This window comes from Ammodytes marinus (genome assembly GCF_949987685.1).
Source record: "Ammodytes marinus genome assembly, chromosome: 4".
Lineage (NCBI taxonomy): Eukaryota > Metazoa > Chordata > Actinopteri > Uranoscopiformes > Ammodytidae > Ammodytes > Ammodytes marinus.
This window is the reverse complement of record NC_137233.1, coordinates 24,862,193-24,885,869: the sequence shown is the minus strand read 5'-3', so window position 1 is coordinate 24,885,869 and position 23,677 is coordinate 24,862,193. Positions and strand designations below refer to the sequence as shown.

Sequence of the window (23,677 nt, the reverse complement as noted above, 5' to 3'; positions counted from 1 at the left end):
CGCTGATGCTCTCTCCAGGTCATGAATGTCGGACGGTTATGTGCACTATTCCTTATTGATTTTGGTTGTTGTTTTTAGCTTGGCGGTTGCTAGAGCAACCGTTTTAAGGGGGGGGATGTTATGTGTAGTTCTGTTCTGTCTTTTCAGGGCTCCGGAAGCCCCTCCCTCACCTCGTTAAGTGCCACCTGAGCTGCCTATTTAAGCTGGAAGCTTAATTGACTCACTCTCTCCAGCCAGGGCCAGCAGCGTGGCTCCCATTCACCCTTTTTGTTAAACCTTTTTGTTACAATAAACTCACTTTTCTTACACCTTTAACTTGATTTGATGGTTAATTGTTGCTTCCCCGAGCCGGGTTGTAACAACATGGCAATTGGCTAACAGTGCCTGGCTAATTAATCATAACAACAACCACTTAACCAAATGAAATACTGTTCACATGAATAACAATGACGATGGATCATTCCAATATACTCGTTATTGAACATACATTTTGAGAATGAGCTAACGTGGAATGTGCTTGATGCTAGCCAAAACATCAAGTGCAGTGACCTAACTCTTATAACCTACAATTTAAGTTTTATAGTAATTGCATAAAAACACAATTAAGAATGTGAAATAATAAAAAGCAGTCATGATTCTGCCACAAACTACGACAGAAGCAGGTGGATGCAGATTGTATCAAGCAGTGGTGGACTCGGGCTGGGGCGAAAAAATAAAAAGGGCACATTTTGGACAACATGGGGCCCCACCAGCGCACACAGTGGCTTTTCAAACTTAACAGGCACCGTGAAGACCTCGTTTGGGGCACTTGTTACATCTCCATGTAGCACTTACTTGTGGCACTTTGTAGTTTGGCTTGTTTGCAGCTAAGTACTGACGTGATTCCTGTTGTTCTGAGTTTGTACCTTCATTGTTGAATGCACTTAATGGAAGTCGCTTTGGATAAAAGCGTCAGCTAAATAAAATATAATGTAACGAAACACCAACCACTGTGTTTGTAGATGTTAAAAAACGGTTGGGCTCATACAATTAAAAGGGGGGTCTGGGTGTTCCTCCCCTCCCCCCGAAAAAAATTGAGTTGTTCACATCATTGTGCACTTTCAAATTTTAGCCAAAGAAGGGAGGATGCCTTGCTGCTTTCATCTTTACTAACATGTAAGTAAAAATTAGACTGGAGAAAATTCGATGTGCCGCTACCATACAGTCTTTGACCGCTGACAGCCAGCTACTGAAACATTTAAGGAAGTTTTCCTTCATGTTGAGGTGATAGCTGACTATTATCGTCTTTCTTGCATGATGACATAACATACACTTGAATGAGGACCGGATCTTGAACGCTCAAAACATTTCTATAAATTTCAAACGGATTATGCAAACTGAAAATATTACATTTTTCTAACTTGACATCTAATTGCGCTTTTCCACTATGGGTTCGGACATACTCTTAATCCACTTTTTGCTTCGTTATCCAGTGGAGATTTAAGTACCACTCGATGTAACTCTTTGTCATAACAACGCCAAATGAAAGCAACGTCTCTTTCGCATTCGTCGGCAACCAAAGAGAGGAACGTCTGCACCTCATTTGCTAACCACAACATGTTTTTTCGGTTTGCCATATTCTTGCTCCAGGGGGCACATCTTCATCATTTAGGCCTATTGTATGGAGGGGCAAAGTAGGACACTCAATAATTTTTGTTGACGTGTCAAGGGCAGCCAATAAGGCACTTTCCTTCGTTTTTTTACCACCATAGAGGGCACTTTAGCAACATTTTTTTAAACCATGGGGGCACCAGACGGGCAGAAGGGCACTAGAAGGGCACTCATTAAGACACATCAGGGCACATCATCATAATTTATTGTTGCATCACTTATCAAATCATTATGTACATCAGTCGGGGAATGCATCACCATTCATACAGCCTGATGTTTGGCACTCGTCTATTGCTAGACTAAGCAGTGACTTCTTACTGTGGTTAATAGCTTAGCAGCCCATCATTAACATCAGGTTATCACATAGTGATTGTTGCTGTGGCTTTCACGGTCAGTTAATAAGCGTTTAACAAGACAGTACCGCATTGTGCCGATTTGACAATGGTTCCCTCAGTAACCAGTAAGTGATGCTCCACTGCTTTAAGCTACTGATTGGTTCGGTGACAATGGTCGCTAAATATCATCAGTTAATTTGAAAGATGTATTGTTAAAGATGTTTTTCATACACATGCTATGACCTTACGAGCTTTTAAAAGGCAAAACACACCAGAGGTTTTCTCAACCACGACAGTTTAGGTGTGACAGGAACCTAAGTCTTTATAAAGGTGGATGCAGAATTTCTTCCTTCACTTTCACCAGCAGCGACATGTGCTAAACCACAACTGGTCAAAAAATTCTCGCTTTCATACTGTACAGCACTGACAGTGTTGCGTGTCTGGTATGTCAGCGATTGAGCTCGGCAGCCCCTTTGCTTATATTTCTGTCATGGGTCAAAGGTGACGGATGGGCTTGTGACAGGTGAGGCAGGCAATTGTTAGCAGCTGTGTCACCGAAACAGAAGTATCCATGGCAATAGAGGATGAACATGTCAGCTCTGGAAAGCCTGAACACACACTCTGCTTCTCCTCCATAATTATTCTGCTATGGATATGCCAGCTGGAGAAAAGTGCCACACAGTAGACTGCAAAACAACAAGACATCTTGTAGCGTGATATTGAATGATGCTGGAATCGATGTACGTAGTTGTGCTGAGTCCAAATATTTTCCATTACTTTTTACCATGGAGCATATATCTGGATCCAGCCGCGGCCGCTTGCCTCACAATTTTTAGAAGCAAGGCATTGGATTTCTCTCATAAATGTTTTAAAATCCAGCAATATTTATGATCATCCACTTTTATGGCTAATCCATAGTAGAACCATTAGGCATGCATTAGTGAGTGAAGTATATTTGACCTAATCCTGGTCCTCATTGAGAAGTCAATAGCCTGCATTAAGCCTGCCTAAATAAAAACTATGGCCTGGCCATGATTTTGCGGCAGTCACTTGAGTACCACTGTCAAGGCCCCCTCCCTCCCTCAAACTCCTGCTAATTGGGACATTCATAACTTGAACATGATCCCTCTGTGACTATTTTAAACCTCAGGGGCACAGACAAAAAGGCAGGAGAGAACAAGAGAGAGAGAGAGAGAGATAGAGAGACGGTGAAAGGTAAAAGACAGACAATCGCATTAGGAACGGTCCACTCCACAGTTGTCCAAAGTACGAGTATCCATCTAATTACCTCTCTTTCAAATAACCTTTATGTTTATATAATTTGAGCTACAGCTAGATCCTTCAAAATGCTCTGAGTGGGCTTATCAAATTTGTGTTTTGATAATTACATCAAAGCAAGAGGCAAATGTATAAAAAGTGGATTATTGGCGCCATGACATCTTCCACGAGAACATCGTCATGGGCAATTTGGCATCTAACTGAGTGCACTTCTTAAACTGTTTTCATGTGACCGCGTTCCTTTTTTTTTTTACTTTACTTCTGCGTCAGGCAACAACCTAGCTTGGTCCTACCAGACCATCGTTCTTCATTTCATTTGTACAGAAAGTCTGGAATCGCTCGATTGACAAACGTAAACTCACTTGAAGGTGGGTGTCTATTGAAGTTTAAAACTATTGCATGTGCCCAGTGCCACTCTGGATCTGCCAACCAATCGCATAACGTTTGGTCGTGACGTATGACATGCGCCGGCTTCTGACTTCAACTGAAACTGGTGCACAACTTCAACATCATTGTTCTCAGCCACTCCTTCTGTTCACTGATTGGACACCCAAAAATCTGCAAGGGAGAAAACCCGTGAATATACCGTGGACCCAGACTGACCACTGAAGGGAAATTAAAATTGAGCGGAAGTTGGTAGGCGGGCGGTGCCATGCTAGCAACAACCAGTGAAAATAACAAAAAGGGCCACTCCACAAATGCAAAAAATATACATAGAATCTTCTTTTCTAACTCCTGATTTCCACTCTTAAAAAGAAGGGGGGAAAAATTGTCGGCGTGGGTCCACGTTTTTTTGACAGCTGGCTGGTACAAACCGTGGCAGGCTGCTGCAATATTGTGACTTTGGGCGTACGTGCTGTGTTGGTGAGATAAATGGCGACATGTTAAAGACCCTCCACAACACTCCACCTCTTTTTGTCACATAGCCAAACTCTCGGGGTGCTCTGGATCAGCTGTGTGGTTGAGGTGAATGTAGACATGAGGGGGTGGGACGGCTGTCAGGACCTCTCCCCAGCAGCCCCCCCTTTGGCCAAATGCCGCTTATCACATCCTCAAGTGTACTATATCTCATCGAGCCCAGGGATCTACTGAAGAAGTACAAAGAAGAACCTTCAGCAAAAATGATTGCCTGACTTAAACCGATATGAGTCATGTGGCTGTCTCCCAAGAAGAAATGCACTCCATAGGTTTGCAGTTACGGCAACATTGTCAGAGCAGGCTAATGAGAAGAGACACGCTAAACTGCTTAAAATGCTAATGTTCTCTGCAATTTTTTCCCCCAGAGCTTTTCAAGTGGTTTTACCTGGTGCTTTTTAAGAAGGTTTTGAGACGTTAACGTGTCTATTTGAATCCAATTTATAGACATATTGACCCATGGAAATCACATGCAGATGGTGATCAGTCGTGCCTAGGTTAAGTGAGTGGTCTGGCAGCAGGTAAGAACTTTTACGGCTCGCAAATAGCAAATGGATCTCTCTCACTCTCTCTCTCTTTCTCTCTCTCACACACGCACACACACACACACACGTTTCTACAGCTATACTTGTGAGGACACTCATTGACATAATGCATTCCCTAGCCCCTTACCCTAACTCTAACCATCAAAACCAATTGCCCAACCCCAACCCTTACACTAACCCTTAGCTTACATAAACCTGATTCTAACTTGAACTTTAAAACCAAGTCTTATCTCTCAAACAGGCCTTTGAAGAAGTGAGGAGCAGGCAAAATGTCATCACTTTCCAAACATGTCCTAACTTTGATGGTTAAAAGCTTAATTTGTCCTCACAAAGATTCTGATACAAGTACATTCACACACGAGCACACACACACACACACACACACACACACACACACACACACACACACACACACACACACACACACACACACACACAGACGATCTTCTTCCTACATAACTCAACCCTGGCATGAATATAAATGGAGACCATTGGAGAGCAGGGACTGGGTGCCGGTGAATGGCTTTCTGCTCGGCCTCCGACAGCATCGCTCCCCTAATGGGTTCAGGCTGACTGGATTCAATCATGTCCCCTGATACCCTCTGAAGAGGATGCAAATTGTCAATCAGACCTCTCTCTCTCTCTCTCTATCTCCTCCTCTCGTGCTTCCCCTTCTCTTTTTTTGCAGCTGTCTTCAACGTCGTTTCCTGTGATCATCCTGCCATCATTCACCTTGCTCTTACTTAACGTTTTTCTCTCCTGACATCCTTTTGCATATTAGCTCCACTCCCGACTCACCTGTTAGGGTGTGTGTCTGAATATGCCCCGAAGATATCGACATGAATTTTTACCCAGGTTAAAATGAATAACTAGAGCGCAGAAGGTCGTCAACAACAATTCAAGGGAAATATTGCTTGCCTAGGGTGCATTTGTGCTGCATTTTAAGAGTCTCTGGCATGATACATTTTAAAAGCATCCTTCTTCATTAATAATAGGGGAGATAAGCAGATGAATTTACATCGGCATTTCTATTATTTCCATTCGACTAACTCAACAAACACTGGACTACGGAGCCCAGTGAAAATGAAAGAGGCTAATTATTCATTTTGTTTCAACCAACCAATTTAGGCAAACAGTAACAGCTAGGAGGGGATGACATCTTTTGATTTGTAAAGGTTAATGTATTTATTTAATTGCCTCATAATGCAACCATATTTCATGAGCTTCAAGTAAAAGCAATCAGGCTGTGAAAGCTCTTGCTGGGGGGCAGGTACAATGAGGAGGGAATTAAACACATTTTAACGCTCAATGGCATCTTAATTCACCCTGTTGGCATGTGCACCCAGCTTCCTTTCAAAATGAAGGTGGTTTTCATGAGTCTCATTAGTTTGTGACCAACAAGGAATAAGCATGCTGAGGTGTCCTTGTGGCTACATGGCATAAGACCAATACCCAGCGACCAAAACTTGGATTCCAGCTAGGACCAACCAGTGGTCATATCTAAAGAGCACAATCATACATACATACATACATACTGTACATCCTGTGTTTTTTCCTGTTTTGACGCCCCTATAGCAGGGAGACAAAATCACTTGGACAAGGATGCTTAACCCTCCTGCTATGTTTGTTTCATTTTAACTACTGTACTTCTGTGTTCCCTTTCAAAAAATGACCTCCCGATTATAGCTGATTATATGTCCATAATAATACATTTTCCTTCACCTAACGTTTGTGTTCGATATTTTACCAACTTATGTTCTTTGGAACATTGCAAGTTGTGAACTTATATCTGATTTTAATTGCCTGTAGTTCACAGAACTGATTTGATAGACCGACTTATATTCTCCTAACCCATGCTTTAAATCAATATCCAATCAGTATTTTTTTAGTGTGAGTACTCCTTCTCTGCAGCACGGCTACCATTACATAAGTGACTCATTTAGGCCATCACAGGTAGGTCAACGTCACATAGCCTGGTGGCTTTTAATGGGGAATGGTGCAAGGCATGCTGTAGTAGCTTGGGCTAATTTGACCCCTATAGTTTGTCACTGCATTAGTACCAGAAGACCCACAGGTGAGTGTTTAACTTTCCATGCACCCCGACCTCCTCCTTAACTCTAAATCAATAGATTTTAGATGTAGCACAATTGCATTAAAATGGAAATATGAGTGGGTGAAAACATAAGCAATATTTCTCTAGTTGCAATGTGAGGCACACATGCATGCCTGGTGAAAATGTTTCACTTAGAGGATGAAACTGTATGATTCCTCAGAGGCTTTTTGACTCATTAAAGAACAGATACACTTGAGAAAAACTGAAGGCCACGAAATTTCATAATGCAAACGAACACACACACACACACACACACACACACACACACACACACACACACCTGTTTGTTGTGTATTTTGATTGCGTGCTACAGCCACAACTGCTAATTGCAGCTAACATACAGTCATTTCACTCCCTGTTTGGGATGTATAATAATCACACATAGAACAGTCCAGCAGTCAAATTTGAAAGCAGACAATCTACTATGTGGTACTTAAAATGTCACTCATCTCTCAACTCTGATCACAGTAGGTTTCACTTGTCAGGAAAACTAATCTTAAATGATCATATTGACCAATGCTGACAACTGAATTCACCCTGTGTGTAAAAGGTACAGCCAGATTATCTCACATTTTGTGCTAAGCAATACAGAGGTCTCAAGACAAAGACATCAACTGTTGACATGTTATAATATGCTTGTAGCCTAAGTGGTCTAAGACGAATCACATAATAAAATGCAGAAACAGTTCCCCTACTAATTCCATTTTTTTTCTATGATTTTGAGTTGTATTATCTAAACAAAATAAACCCCTTTTTTTACCATGCAAAGAGATCATTACTGCTCAATCCAGTTTGGTTGGATGTGATATTGTTTGATATGATTAGATTTATTTTGACTCCAGGTGAATTCAGCTCATTCAGTTGTATTGCCATCGCACTATAAATATCACTGTGCTTGCCTTCTAAGTTACTTGTAAATTGACAGATGCTAAATTGCTCTGCTCAGTTCTTACTATTTCACAGCTCACCCTGTCAAGAAACATTCACTACCCTTTTCCGGCATTTGAAAAACAAAGGTGAAATGGTGAGTACGTAATCGATGACAGCAGGGGTGATGGACTGAAATTAGCTGTGATGAATTGCAGGACTCTTTAGCTACTCTGTAAATAATTGATTGAAGAAAAAAAAACATCACATGTAGGCATTCCAAAACTACAAGCGTCAGTGTCAGCGGGTGATGTATGGAAACCCAGTTAAGAGCCCATTTCCCTCCCATTCCACCGAGAGAGGCCGCAGTAAATAACTGCTACGTTGCCAGAGGGGGAAAAAGGAGAGAGTGGAGAGGAGAAAATCCCCCCTGTACTTTCACCACATCTCTCTCTCTCTCTCTCTCTTTCTCCCTCTCTCTTCTTCCTGCTTATGTTACTTCATGCATTTATTTTCTCCTCAATATTATTTCGATCTCTCCTCTGCTTTCCTGCCCTCTCAATTCCGCTCCTTTCATTGCCGGTGTGCCTGGCGGACAGTTGCTGATAGTAAGGTGGGATTGGATGCTTCTCTCGCAGAGCTTTCCATTGAGACTTTGTAGGATATTTGGCTTGTGCCGGAGTGAAATGTTACATCTCACTGGCTCATCGCCATCCAAAACATCAACTGTCCCTTAACCCTCATCCTACCGACATATACTGTACATGGACTATACCAACTGGGGGTCACTGCAGACCCCAAGCAAAAACTACTGGAGAGAAACCACTATCAAAGAATAAGAAAAAATTATTTGTCTTTTCCTAAACTTTAGTTGTGTAAATTATGCTATACAGACAGAAAAACAACAGATCATTATCATTCAAGTTGATTTGCCTGTTGGGAAAAATGGGAATATCAGTGTGTCAGGGGAATATTGGGGTTTATAGAAATATCAAGGTTTAAGAGTGCTCTGCTGTCTGTGCACTTCAACATGACTGAGATAACTCCCACATACTCCCCCCTGATGATGTGTGTTACTTCAAATAGAAACTATGGCAAAGTTATAAACTCAATAAATAGTTATATTTATTAAAACTGCATCGGCAGAATTGGATGTTTTTTGCCTGCCAATACATATTTAAAAATGAGAAATTAAAAGAGAAACAGAAGACAATAATATTAAGTAATGATCATGTAAAAACGTAATGATATAATAAAACACCTCTGAGATATGACAAGGTCTTTACCTCAGGGGTCTGAAATGAAAAAAAACGAGGGTAAAAGAGTTGTAAGCATTCAGGACAACAAACATGACTCACCTGCCATCCTTGTGAAATGACACGTGGTGATCTTCTGTGACATGCTATGAAAGACTGACGTACATTGATGTTTCTCACTTCCTGTTCTGACTGAATAGATGGCCAATCATCTTCCGCCATCGCATACTCCTCCGGGCTGCACTGAAGTCCTGTCCTGGATTAAATTGCACTTGTTGTTATCTAAATTTTGGTGAGTCACTCTAACAGATGTGTGCTCGACAGTGCTGCTTTCAAGTATGAGTGAGTCATCCCTATAGCAGCTTTCAATGAAGAGTCTGCAAGTCCTTCTCCATCTCCAAATACTCCATTGTTTTAGATAATGCAATCCTTCATGGGTGGAAGTACTGAGTGTGTTTGGCATTCAGTGGTAGCTGAATTCTACCTTGGGGCCTCACTGCCATGTTTGACAGATCATAATAGTCTGCAAATGTTGAACACCCTTATGATGGAAAAAGGTCTACCGAGTTCCTCCATATTACACCGACCTGCTGAGTCTCTATGTTCTTGCGTCTGGTGCCTTAATGTGTCTAGACTAAAACCCAACTTCACATATACTGTACATTTGACTTCAACCTATACTATCAATGCAGCGTGTGTCCGTCCATCATGTAGCCCCTTCCACTGAGTGAGTCTCTCTCCAAATACATGTATGTGTTTATGTATGAATGAACGCATGCACATGCATTGAGTAAAGGGGGCCCAATGATCTGATCTTTCCAGGGTCCCTGGCATTTGTCTGGGCGGGCCTGGTCACCATACAACATGGCTGCTGCAGATACTGTCAACTCAGTTGTCCGTTCCCGCCCTTTTTATCCCTCCTGTCTCTCCACTCCAAAGCAACAGAGGGGTTAATCCTTTCCCACAGGTTGAGACCATCACCTTCCTTATCTCTCTCTCTCTCTCTCTCTCTTTCTGCCTCACTCTTTGAGTGGTTGACAGGAAGCTTGAGCTGTTATGGAAGGCAGACCGACAGGTCCAAGGTGAGTGAATGGAATAATCCCTTTATGACGCCCTCCTCCCCACCACTGAAGCAAAGCTGGGTGAGTAAGGTCAACGTGTGGGCGCTGTCCCTCCTCAGCATCAGCCAGATAGAGATTGTACTGCTCTATTCAGTCTCTTGCCTTGAGAAGCACACAGCTGTCTTATTGCCCTGGAATTGGCTGTGCAGCATGAATGCAGCAGAAAGAGAGGAGCCAGATGAATGGGTCTCGAGTGTGAATGCCTTACCTGTTTCACTCTGTCTCCTGCCAGCTTCCCTCCGTCCTCAATCTCTTGTTTCACTCTCTCTCTCTCTCTCACTCTCACTTTTATCTCAATCTATTCTTCCACACATTCTCAGAGTATATGTGCAGGGAATTGAATCCGTCTCCTGTCCGGGATGTCTGTGTTTTCTAAGATGACCTGAGAGAAGAGTGAGTCTTGCTGAAAGGGATCGTGCCCTTTTGTACAGGTCAGCTTGGGATCAAACCCGTTCTACTCCTGCACTGTGTCCAGATGAATACAGTGAAGAGAGAAAAACTGGAGCAAGTCATCTCTCATGTCTGTTAGGTGTTTAGTTCTACATTTATAAATGCTCGTTCTAATCTAAAACGGCAAATAGAGATACATACATAGTGACAAATTGTGTCACTTTAAAGCTGCACTAATTAATATCATTATATCAACAATTGAATTAATGATAATGTGAAATGTTGAGAATTATCCCACAACTCTCTACTCCCCCTCAGATCTACTGATAGGTTTAGCATCTTGTTGGCTTGGTTCTTCTACCCACAAATGTACTGTTCTGCCTCACTCTCACGTCTCTCATCAACCTAGCTCCCAGCAGCAGGCCCATTTTTTCAGCAAAAATTCTCTAAAATAAATCTGCTGTATACTCCACTCTTAGACAGACAACGTCAGTGCCTAGCTTTGTACCATAGTGGAGTATTTACCAGTGTTAAGGTGCACTATGTAACTTTGGCTGTGGCAGAAAAGTGAACATTTTCTAAGGTATATTCTCATAACTGAATAAACAAACTTTCCTCACAGGAAAAATAGGATCCCTGGGACACTGTTGGAAGTTAGAAAGCTTCCTGAAAAGTTACTGTTTCACTGTTGTTCTTTAATGCAGCAGGGCCCATATTCTAGGTTTTGTTCCAGGTTCCTCAAAATAATATTGTTTTGATTTATGATGATAGGATTATTCAATTGAATAAGTATTACATGTAGAGTAAACATGGTTTGTAAACTAACTGCTTTACAAATGTTAACAAATCCCCCCTCCATTGAAACTGCATGGTGCACCTTTAAATACGATCGATCAATATGCATTGTTTCCAGTAAAACAATGTTATTGTTAGTCACAATTATATCAAAAGTGAAGTTCAGTCAATAAAAAACACGTTACGTTTTTTAATTGGCTTTGACAAATTAACTTAAGTCACTGTGAGAACACGGTTTTGCCTCACGTGTAAATACAAAAAAATTAAGGCATAAATTCAGCCTTAATGAAAAATGTGTTTCGTAATGTTTAACAGCTCAGATACTGTGAAAACAAGACAAGTGATCTCTCTTTCAATGAATCTTTTTGTGGCAACAAACATTTCTTTGACTTTTCTCAACTTTTTTTTACCACATCTCTGTTGTCATGGTTCCCTCTCACAGCCTTTATCAGCGTCAATTTCCAGACACAACAACACAACAGGCGCTTCAATAAACCCGCTGTACTCGGCTTGCCTTGAACCAAAACATCAGACGGAGAAAGTTACTGACAGGCTGGTGAACACAGAGGAGCATTTAGTTGCTACAGGGCTATAGATATTACTTTCGGGGGTTGTAGGGAGACAAAACCACAGCTGAGCGAACAGTCTTTAAATGAATGGTAGGCTACTGCTGGTCCATTTCTGCTGGATGTTTTAATAGGCAACTGTTTTCTGTGATTGTTGAGCTATCGCGCTAACACTTTATACACATATGTATATCAACTTCATGAGGTTGTGTGTCGATTTTCTTGTAAACAGCTTGTTGCAATTTTCCCCAGCTGTCCAAAAACATCAATGAATGCAGGTTGGAGAAGCAACACACATAGTTGGAAGTAAACAAATAATGTATAAAATGCATGTTGTTGATGTGTAGCCAGAACTCCCCCTTAAAAAGGTTGCAGCACAAGCTGTTTGTCACATTTGATTGACAAGGTTTGAAATTCAATTCAGGTGCATATGGTAGCTCTAACTGTCCCAATGTGTATTAAGGAGCAGTCAAATACATCTTTCCATACAATTCAATTCAAAAAGCTCTTATTGGCATGACTAATGTAGAGAACAGTATTGCCAAAGCATTACATATATTACAAATTAGAACCCCCCCCCCAATCACAGGATTTAACAATATGGACATATAATATAAAAAATCAAATAATACAAAACAACATCACACCTATACAGTATAATACACTTGAATTATTAACACACTTATATTTCAATTACTTTCACTCTCTCTTTGTGAGTAGGCTAATTATGATACATTTCTGATATCAGCAAAGTTGAGGAGGTGGTTGAGGAGAATTGACAGCTTTTATTCTGAGAAAGCCTTCAGCAATTACATATCTTCTATATTGTATATCCAACTTGTAAAGTGAAAATCTGTGCTTGGACCCCTCCCCCCCATTTTTAGTCTCCTTGTTCTCATCAGCATCACTCTTTTTATCATGTTTTTTCTCTCTCTCAGCGAGTCCCCTGTCTCATCAGTTTAATAGTGGTGTATTGAGCAAAGCATTTCCACAGGTGGTATCCTCGGGGCCAGAACCCGACTCCACTGTCCCCAGTCCAATTACAGCAAGAAGGAGAGGACATTTTTATTGGTCTGCAAAGGGACATTTCCATGGCTGCCAACGTCTCCAGGAGTAGAGTCATCTAGCGCTCAATTACTCCTCCATCCTGAACCAGCGAGGGAAGAAACGTCCCCCTGCTGAGACCTGGTGAGTCCCAGTGCATTACCAGCCACTGAATTTCTGACCTACTTCAAACACACACACAAAAAAAAACACAACTTATTTTCACCGCTATACCTGCAGAATATGATTGAATATGTGGGGAGTAATATTCCCTTGGAGTTTGGGTAGAGAGGCACCAGTGCGCAGACTCTTTAATGACATACTTACGCATGCAACACATACAAAAAGCATTTAAAGCAATTCCAACAGGTTTAAATGCCATCCCATCCGTGATAAATTGTCTCAAAGGCACACATTAATAAATACGTGAAAGCTGATATAATAACAATAATAACTGTGATTTGTATGGCTCTCAACAAAACAAAGTGGGTACACAAAGGTGCTTCATATACGAGTTAAAATTTTGCAATGCCATACTGTATTTTATTTGTATGCAAATGACTCGGTTATATTTCCTCCCTGCAGTTAAGTTTGTCAACAGTATGTATGATTATAAACAACTGTGCTGACTTTGATTTAAGTTAAATGTAAAAATAAGATGTTAGAAAAAGTATTGATCTTGAAATCTATTGGAATTGAAGTCGTCCTAAAGTCAGCACAAGTATGCACACATGCCAAACAGAAATAAGGAATCTTGTTGATAAATGAAATATAACTTCCAGTGTCAGTTGCAGCTTCATAAAATCCTAGCCCTCCTTCTTTTAAATATGGACTCAACCACTTAAGAGCATAGTCTGACACTCCATTTAAAGTCTCAAAGCGTGAAGGATCAGCCATAAAAGCAGAACTAAGGTCAAGTAGAAATTAGAACAGATAAAGGAGACCACTCATCAGCATGAGAAGCAACAAGAAGATAATTAATAATTCGCCCAGAAGCCAAACGAGGTCATATTGACTCATCTGGACCAGGGTGATAAGTATTTGGTATCATGGACGAAGTTTGGGGGGTACCTTAGAGGAGGCGTTCTTGTGATTTCATATCTCTCAGGCAGAATTCGAGCCAAGGCTAGATAGATGCACAGACGTGTCTTCTTTGCTTTATTCAAGGAACCTTGGAGCACATCCTGAGCAGCTGCCCAAAGGACTTGACAGATGAACGCTGGGAAGGAACATATTGTTTTCTAATGCAAGCAAGTTTACAGACCCAACCACAGTCAGTGGTGCCAGCAGGTCTACTCACTACAGCAACCAGGCCAAACAATGCGTGGACCTCAGCAGGCAGCTCAAGTTAATTTACACCGCCACATCGTCGTCACTGAGGCCTGACGTAGCAAAACGGTACATAGAGAGACATGGTTGAATAAGCAAGGCACATATAGCAACCAGTGGCCAGTTAAAGCAGCTGTTCACAGAGCTGGAAACAAATAGCAGGCTAAAGAGAGAGTGTGAGAGAGACAGAGAGAGAGAGAGAGAGAGAGAGAGAGAGAGAGAGAGAGAGAGAGAGAGCAGGTGTAGGGAAAACAGTTCTCACCTTGTAGAGAGGTAGGCTTACAGTGGGCAGTGTGAAGGAATTAAGGACAGGCAAACAAAAATGAAAGCGCTGTATCAAGCAGGCAGGCCATCACAACAGATACAGGGTGACACATCTAAGAATAACAAGACAACTCAAAGGCTGTTTGGCTGAGAATGACCACCGATCACCATAGGGATACTGTAAGGCCAGCACAAATGGGATGCTAAGGGCCAGTTGTACAGGCAGCACACACACACACACACACACACACACACACACACACACACACACACACACACACACACACACACACACACACACACACACACAGTATGCCTAACCACCTAACCTGACCCATATAAGACTTATGGTTTAATATCAAATTACATCAGCCTGTGCTTCCGAACATAACCATAAACACAAGTGAATAAAAAAAATGATCCAATTACCGAGTGCAGGGTGTCAATGATGAACTGTCTTCAATTTGCCTCCTGATGAAAGTGAGAAAGTAATTAGGGACACGACAGCAAAAGTTATTTGTTTATGGCTGAAATAACAATTTGCTTTTGTGGAACTGGGTATCACTTCCCTTTAGAGCTCGTACAGACATTATAGAGTTTGTTTCTCCAGCATGTGCTGACAGAAGGGAAACGCTGAAGTTAAAGCCTGAGAGGTTTATGTGTGGAGGGAGAGCTGCGTATTCCCTAAGTTTACCTTTCACATAAAAAAAAAAACTCCACTCTTACAAATCAACGATATCCCCGCTGCTACATCCCCTTAGTAATGCGAGCAAAAGCAGCAAAAAGTATGCTCTGATAAATCCGGAATAAATGATTTCTACAGATCAGGCTCCTTCGTTTCATTAATCATCTCCTTCCCGTCACCATCCACCACTGAGCAAGAGTTGCGGCTGCATGCTCCCTCCAAATGAATTTTCTCTCCCTGCCTTTATCTGTGCTTCTTTCTTGCTGTTTTCTTTCTTTCTCTCCTTCTTTCTCTGCCTCCCTGTGTCACTCAACTTTTCTCTGTGATAGAACGTTTTTTTTTCATCAGAGCGAGTGTCCGTGGAGAGCAGGTTTACCAACACAACAACTTCCATCATCAAATGCAGAAATGCTTGGCTGGCCTTGCTCCAGTGAGACATCTTGAGCAGTATGTAGGAATAGTGGACAGGGAAGGGTTTGTGGGTAAAATGATATTTTGGTACTGCTAGCGGGTGCATATTGAGGCTTGTTGGCTGCACTGGAAAGTCGAATCTTATTAGCCAGAGGAAGAAACCGAAAGAAGGAGAAAGACAGAATGAGAAAGAAGGACGAGAGATTGGCAAACGCTCCTGTTAAACAGGGCTGCCCAGATCCAAACACAGGGCTGGCCAGTGATTGGTCGGTTGTGGTTAGGCTTTTGGCACGCAGCTTCGGCGACAGCTGTTTGGAAATGATGGAAGCCCCCGAGAAGGGAAGAGCAGGAACAGGACAGCAATCCAGAATTACCGTGAAATGCTGTTGTCCCAGTCCATTCTCCTGACACAGCTCTGAATGACACAGAATGGAAAATAGGAGACCGCAACAAATCGACAAAAAAGGGAAACAAATTAAGATACAAATGAGAGACGTGTGTTGGTACTGCTCATTGCTTCAAGGAACATGTAATAATTGGAAGCCTTCAATCTTAAGTTCTCCTCCGAGGCTTGTTTGCGGGCCTGTTTCCTTCCACGCCTTCATCTCAGCCCAATGGGACAGATCATAAAAACACTAAGCGCCCAAAAGACAAAATGAAATTCAAGCGTGCATGTTATTAACGCTCCTTACAAAAAGAAATAGCAACAACTACGCACAAATACAAACATAAGCCTATTTATTGGTAATGAAGCCATGCCGTGCAGATACAGCTTGGCAGTGTACAAACACATATCACTGTGGTAATTACTCCGCAGTCCCATGCTTAATCTGAATCATGGTCACTTAACATGGGGTGTGCTTTACCGAACTGAGATCCAGATGGCAGCTTCACTGTTCATAAGTGGATTGCCATTAGATTATAACAGAACTATGTTGATACAAAGGGTGCAGTGCAAAGGCAAAAATACATCAATACAAGCAGTAGTGTGATTAGTGCAGTAGTGTGCTCTTTCTGTTCTGTGTGCCTTACTGATCTTTGTAAAATCTGTATTCAAACCGGTTGACTACTGGGACTTTCACACTTGCCCCTAGGTCGTATAAGGGGCATTTTAACGACTAGGTGTTGCTCTGGTGTGACCTCCGTGCAAGACCATAGTACCATAGAGGCACCAGTAGAAGCAACCCCTCCCTTTCTGTCCATCTCAAGGGGTGCCCTGTTTGGATACTTCCATGCTTCATGTGTTGCCCTAAGGTCTCATCAGAGGGGTATTTGAGTGGCTGTGAACCTGTTTCATGGAAACACAATGAACTTGTTCACAATTGGGCACCAGCTCCAAAACCCACCCTTAAAGTGAACACCACTGACTTCAAGGTAGAGTCAGCAATTCTGGAGAATGCTTGTTGTCAAAATCACTTTTTGTCAAAATCAGTGACTATCTCCCCACCATCCACTACCTGTCCGTACTTTAGTACGCTAAAAGAAAATTGGTGTTAATGCACAGCCTAGGCTCTGTAAACAGGCATGATGCTAGCTATCATAAGTTGAAATTCACTGACAAAAAAAAAGCGTTCTCTCAAATCACTGATTCCATCTTCCACCATTGGCTTAACACACATCTATTCTTTTCTTTTTCTTTTTTTCAGCCATTAGAGGAAGTTCCTGTTTTACCCACTCAGGTACTCACATCACACCCCCACCCAACAGGTGGAATAATAAATCCCCTACACACATCTCTTCCTCCAATTTTTCTACTGTGTTTTTTTTTTTACATTCAGCCCCTCTCTCCCCTGCAGATTCTAACTCTGGGCTGTCAAATCCCATGATGGCGTGTGAGGAACAAGTGAAGGTGATAGCTGCAGCAGACATGTTCCAGGGTGCCCTGTGGCATGGCACGGTGACCAGAAATTCTAGGGCTTGTTAACCATATCGAAAAATGTCAACTGCCAATCAGGAAGCTGTTGATTTTGCACAATGTAATGCGGGGAAATTGACAAAATCAAAGTATGAAAAGAAGACAAGGTGCATACGGCTACCGGTCTGACACAAGGTTTATCCGGATATTCATCATCAAGTTCATATGTCTACTCCCCCACAGTATACAAACAGTCTCCTCACTGTCTGCCAGTGAATTTAGCCCCTCAGCTGTGTACTGTTGTGAGTAGCATAGGGTTCATTTTCCGTGAAATGTTAGACTGTGAGTGAGTCAGCCGTGGCAGGTGGGTGGGATTGGCATATACGGTACTGTGAAATCTCTGGTTAACAGTATAATGAGTTAAAGGGGAGCTCCTCCATATCCCACATATGGAAGTAAATGTATTGGGAGGAAAACATACACCACACAAACATGACAGTTTGCTTTACCCTGCCTGCATGGCTCAGGCGCATATGGAAACACACACACACACACACGCGGGCATACATCCACCCACCCACACACACACACACACACACACACACACACACACACACACACACACACACACACACACACACACACATACAGTACACACTCACGCACACACACATAAAAGGATAGATGCCTCCTTCAGAGCCAGCAGATTCAGTTTGTAGAAGGATGTTCACACGCTCTTTTATGCTGCCGCCTTGGATGCAGGTTTGTTGTAGTAGTGGCTGGTAATGGATAATGTAGAAACTGCAGAGCTCTGATGAGGCACTCTACTCTGCCTTCTATTAAAAGTGCTGTGCTCGGAGCATGTTTCACCCTCACCCTTCAAAAGCTGGAAGGCGATGACTAAAAAGAGGCACATTCAGTCATCTTTCCCTTCACACACACATACTACATGTGCACATGGATACACTCACAGACACAGTCAAAGCGGGCTGACGGCTATATACACTTGCATGTCTGCATGCTGTTGTGGACTGGGAGCTATGGATGTATAGTGGGGTTGTGGGGGTTGATAAAGCATGCTTCATTTGCTGATGAAGTCTTGATGCAGAAGTGGGCAGTCTTGCTTTAAGACATGTGATCCGACTCTCCCTCAGCTTTCTCTCTCTTTTTCTCTCTCCCTCTCTATTTCCAGCTGGGCTACATTGTAATACACGCACACACTCACACACACACACACACAGGCACGCACCCTCGCACACTCGCTCTGCCTCTCTCACACAGACTCTCTACTTAGTGCGTTGGAGAGAGGACTGAGGCTCACACTATCAGCACAGCTTCTCAATGGGGGGACGCTGCCAAGAGCAGACAGAGCAGTCATTCCACTGGAGCCCTGTGCTGCACGCGTGAGGAGGAAACAGAGAGTGAGGGGGTAAATTAGCTCCCTGTCATCACAACATAGGAGTTTTCACTGACGGAGAAGAGGCACCGATTGAAGGAAGGAGAAAAGAAAAAGCGAGAGAGATCTGCTTCATACGTGGCTGGTACAGCAGTGAAATGATCAGCCTCAAATCCTGGCCAGTTTGTGACTTAAACCCTGAGATGTTCTTTTTGCTTTTGGGGACTGTTTGAGTTCCTCCGGATATCAAAAGGAATTGAGCAGCGGGGGGTCCCGAAGAGAGGAGAAGAACAGCATATTTTGAGCCCCCTTTTGTGTGCTCTTCAAGGCTTATCTGGTACTGGAATTTCAGGTGGGAATCCCTGGCTTCAAAGTATGGATGGATGTAAGACAGAGGAGTGAGTCTGCTGGGCAGGCAGGCAGGCAGTGATACTGACTAAGCTCCTTTCCTTTTCCTGAAACACACTGCTCAGGTAAGGGGTGTGGGACTTTCGAGGAATACCTCTGTGTTTGTGTTTGGGGACGGGATGGGTGGGGGCGGCATGGGGTTTCTAGGACAACTCTACCTTAGGGCACGTGTTCCCAACGGATAGGCATGTTGAAAAATAGGAGAAGAAAAAGAGTAAAAACGTGATGACTGTTCTCATAGGAGTAATATGAAAAGCAGCTTCTACTGAAAGCATCCTGTGCATAATAAATGTTGTGTAAGTGTATAAAGTGTTTGAATGGGGAAATGATGTTGTAAATAACACCTACTTTAGGAGCATGTTATTTTATACATTTCTAAGTCAAATGTGTCATCTCGATCATCCTGAGTGTTTAACTGCTATTCTTTGATAATCACACATGTAGCATATGTTTTTGGGAGTCATCACTAAAGTTGTCTCGACAGAGGAGGCACAGGCTGCGAAAAACAAAACGAGTGAAATCTTCTTAAATCAACGTCGCGCCGAGGTGCATCAATGGGTTATGCGCCTGCAGGTGTGTGGACATAGGACTTACCACATAAGAACAGATGAGCTGTCCACTTGCGTTTTACGTGACATTACAAAAAAAAAGGGAAAACAAGATGGCTATTTAATTTTTCCAGCTAATTTTTGCTCAGAAAATGACTCTATCTCACTACAACAGACACCGTAAGAGTTGACTTCTGTTTTCTTTTCTTTCCTCTAAAATGAAGCCCACGTCTGTCTGTTCGTTCTTTTTAAAGTCCGCCATTCGTCTTCACCCCTGGTAAAAGGCTGTCGGTATGAACCCCATTTGATTTTCAGCAAGAATGCCTTTCGATAACTGGGAGCGAGCTTAAAGTGCAATATTCAGTTAACCATGCGAGCGTAACGGTTCCTCTGAATATGCCGCCGCCACAGAATACTGTGTGGTTAAGAAAAAAGGACTAGGGAAACATACCCAGGGGACCAGTTCACATTTCCATAAAACCGCGGATTATGCCGGATTTAGCGCAGCAGAGGTGGGGGATTTACAATGTGTTGTTAATAACTATATGCTTAATTATCCCCTGAATGTTTGAGCTGTCCCAGTGTCACCGAGGGCGCAGAACACACGGGCAACATTTTGTCGCAAAATAGCTTTAATCTAAGATTCACATCAAAACATTAAACTTGGTTTAAGTGATTTTAACAAACATGCAGTGGAGCTTTTTTTGTTGGAAATAACTCTGTGGATCAGGCCCTGCTTTCATGGCATTTCCCTCGGGCATTTGAAACATTTATGTCTAAATGTGACGTTCCCTTGGATTGAAGTTCACTTTGTTAAGACTCCCTGCTGGGCTCATGTCTGCTCAAGGCCCATATTCTCTTGTGCATAAAGATATGGTATAATTAAACACTGGGGAAGAAATTATATTGTGACAGTTACATTAGAACATCTCATTCACTCAGAAAGCCACCAGTGAAATATATGAAACAAATGCAGTCGGTGCCAGTGATAGCCTACAGTGAGTAATTTGAGTAATTATTATTTTCCCAAACAGCCATTAACAGTCTCAGTGGATGTATTCGACAGGGAGCCTAAACACACCGAGCCACAGTTTGTTTAAGAGGAGGTTTGTGTGTAGGAGGGGGATTGTAAATATCCCACAGCAGGGTCCTGAATGGAGAGAAGTGCTTAAAACACCTGGAAAGGAGGAGAGCCTCATTATTCAATGAGGGCTAAGGCGTGTCTCCATATGCTGGCCCTCACCAGCCATTAGGCAGTCGCTGAGCAAATCTGCAAGAAGGCTGTTCGTGCCTGGAAAAATGCATTCTTCTATAGACTGTTAGAGAATATTTAGGCATTTATGTTGTCGCTGCTTGAAGTGTTCTGAAAGAGGTGACATCACATCACTCACAAAAACTATTGCAGTCTGACAAAGAGATCGAAGGCATACTTCCCTTATTCTGCATTTCATTTTGTTTGTGTATGTTCTACCAGACTATACAGCAGGTTTGGACAAGGCAGATATTGGAAGGATTCTAACTTTGTGTATGACCATTTGTTTGGGTCTTTTGTCGGCTGGGTTTTCTTCCTTGAAACCTCTATTGTCTCTTTTTCCTTTTCCTTCCTAGTGTTTAAAAGAAAGGCACATACGTATGTTTGAATAAATCATACCAGTAGACATATTGGTGTAGGTATTTATAGATGATATATCAGAGCACAACAGAAGGTGCACGGTTCAAGGTTCTTTATTGTCATTTCTTTACTTCTCTACATAAAAAAATTGAAATAGCTTTTCTCCCGTCCAATACAGTGCTAAACCCACAAACATTAGACGTACAGTTTATTGCAGCATTGAAAGGTTCAACTATAAAACATTAAAACAAATTCAGAAGAGTATATATACATAGGTATGTATTTGTTTCTTGTTTTTGGCACACTGAAGTAAACGCAAGGTGTGTGTGTGTGTGTGTGTGTGTTGTAAATATGCATTCAGACTTGCCCCTAATACAATTCTGCCTCTGTGTCCCTGTTGTTTCCCCCCCGCTGCGTGCCACCCTGCAGACTAGGCCTGACCATGTCCTGGTTGTTGGCCCTGTGGATTAGCCTGGGCTTCCTGCTGCTGTGTCAGGCCACACTCTACCAGACCATCCAGCAGCATCATGTGGCCCGGCCCGGGCGCACCGACATTCTCACCCTAGGTACGTGTGTGTGTGTGTGTGTGTGTGTGTGTGTGTGTGTGTGTGTGTGTGTGTGTGTGTGTGTGTGTGTATACTTCTTTTCAGTCAGTTTTTCGTACCTCACAACAACACTGGTTTACAGGGCGGGGACTTTGCCACCTCGTTGTGGGCAGGAGTTGTCTGTTTGAAAAGCAACAGCAACAGACTGCTGCAGTGTATGTCAGAATGATTTGCCATGCTATTTGTACTGAAACATGATGATTCACCATGTCTGCAGTCATGCAGGTTAATAAGCAAAGGGGAAAGACTAATAATGGTGCTTCTAATTGCAGGTTGCGTAAATATATTCAGTAATACTCAAATCTATCTAACCGTGCATTTTTCCTCAGTCGAGATTATAGGGTCATATTCTGTCAGGATTGTGAAGCCCACTGAAGCAAATGTCTATTTGTGATATTGGGCTGTATAAATACATCTGATTTCATTAGACCTTTTGTGATATTAATTGAGAAATAGATTGAATGTATTTTAAGAGCTTGGTACTTTTTTAAAAATCTGAACATGGATACCCTGTCAGACAAAGAAAAGACCTTTAAACACTGCAAGATAGCTGGTAGGGAGATGATTTGTGTGTGCGGTGGTGAGGACCTCTTGACTGCTACACTCTGAATCCTGCTGGCAGACTGGTACGAGTATAGGACAAGCTGGAGGCAAAAAGAATCCCTATTACTGTGCTTTAGCCAGGGGAGCTTTGATCACTGTGGCTTAGACGGAAATGACAATTATGTTTCCCTATTTTGCACTGGAAATGTTTGGCAATTAAGCCTGACGCCTTCTGCACCGTAGGGGCAAAAGGGGAGGGTAGACGCCGAGGCGGATCTAATTCTCTGATTATGGAAAAGCTTACCAGCATCGCTCATAGTGTATGTGGGAGTGTTACAGGGAAGGCAAAGGTTTTTTTCGAGAGCAAAGAAAAGATTTTCTTTAAGTCTGTAACAGAGTGCGACTTCCCCAGCTGAACCCCTCACACCCAGTGGGGCTCTCTCTCTCTCTCTCTCTCCCTCTCTCCCGAAAGCCAAGCGGCTGTTAGACATCGATGCTATCTTCTGCTTGGTTCCCTTTGTGTGTTTCGCATTGCAAAGCAAAAAGACAGTAATTGAAGCACAGCAAGAGAAGGGGTGGTGGGGGGGGGGGGGATAAATCCAGCATTGAATTCTCCATGCCTGTGTTGAACATTGGTGACTTTAAGCAGCATGTCGGAGAATTGGCTTACTTTTTGGTGTAGCTGCCGAAGAGCTGACACATGAAAATACTGCAGCTCTGATGGATAAAGAAAAGGGAAAAAAAAGTTATGAAAGTATCCCGTTAATTGGAACAAGAGGGTGAGGGATGAACGACAGAGAGCTCCGAATGAATATTTAAAGGCTGGCTTCGAGTTTTCTGTGTTTTTATTTTATTTATTTTTTCTGACTAGTTGGCAAGTGGAGCTTGATGCCAAAGATGTACAAGGAAGTGCAAGGCTCAGTAAGTGTCTCTTGAATAATGCAGCGGTCCCAAAGGGTAGGAAGGGGGGAGGTGAAATAAGAGCGCCCCCCCCCCCTCCTCACCCAACCCTCTCCAAGCACCCCCAGCATAGATCTAGAAGTGTCATCCAGCCATAACTATCTTTTATGGCTCAGAGTTCTCTGGAAGGTTTCCTGTCAAACTGATCCCGCTCCATACCCTTATTGCATACAACACAAAGGAGTT

General features: G+C 42.5%; 1 protein-coding gene across 1 annotated transcript in view; it reads left to right on the top strand.

Annotated features, from left to right (window-relative positions):
• Nucleotides 1-21,825: 21,825 nt before the first annotated feature.
• The window catches only part of tafa1b (TAFA chemokine like family member 1b), a gene marked incomplete at both ends in the record, with an annotated part of 108,742 nt that continues 106,890 nt past the window's right edge, over nucleotides 21,826-23,677 (top strand). Inside the window, one exon of the mRNA XM_080025605.1 lies at nucleotides 21,826-21,949. Within this exon, the coding sequence (XP_079881731.1) occupies nucleotides 21,826-21,949 (124 nt within the window). The remainder of the gene's footprint in view (nucleotides 21,950-23,677) is intronic.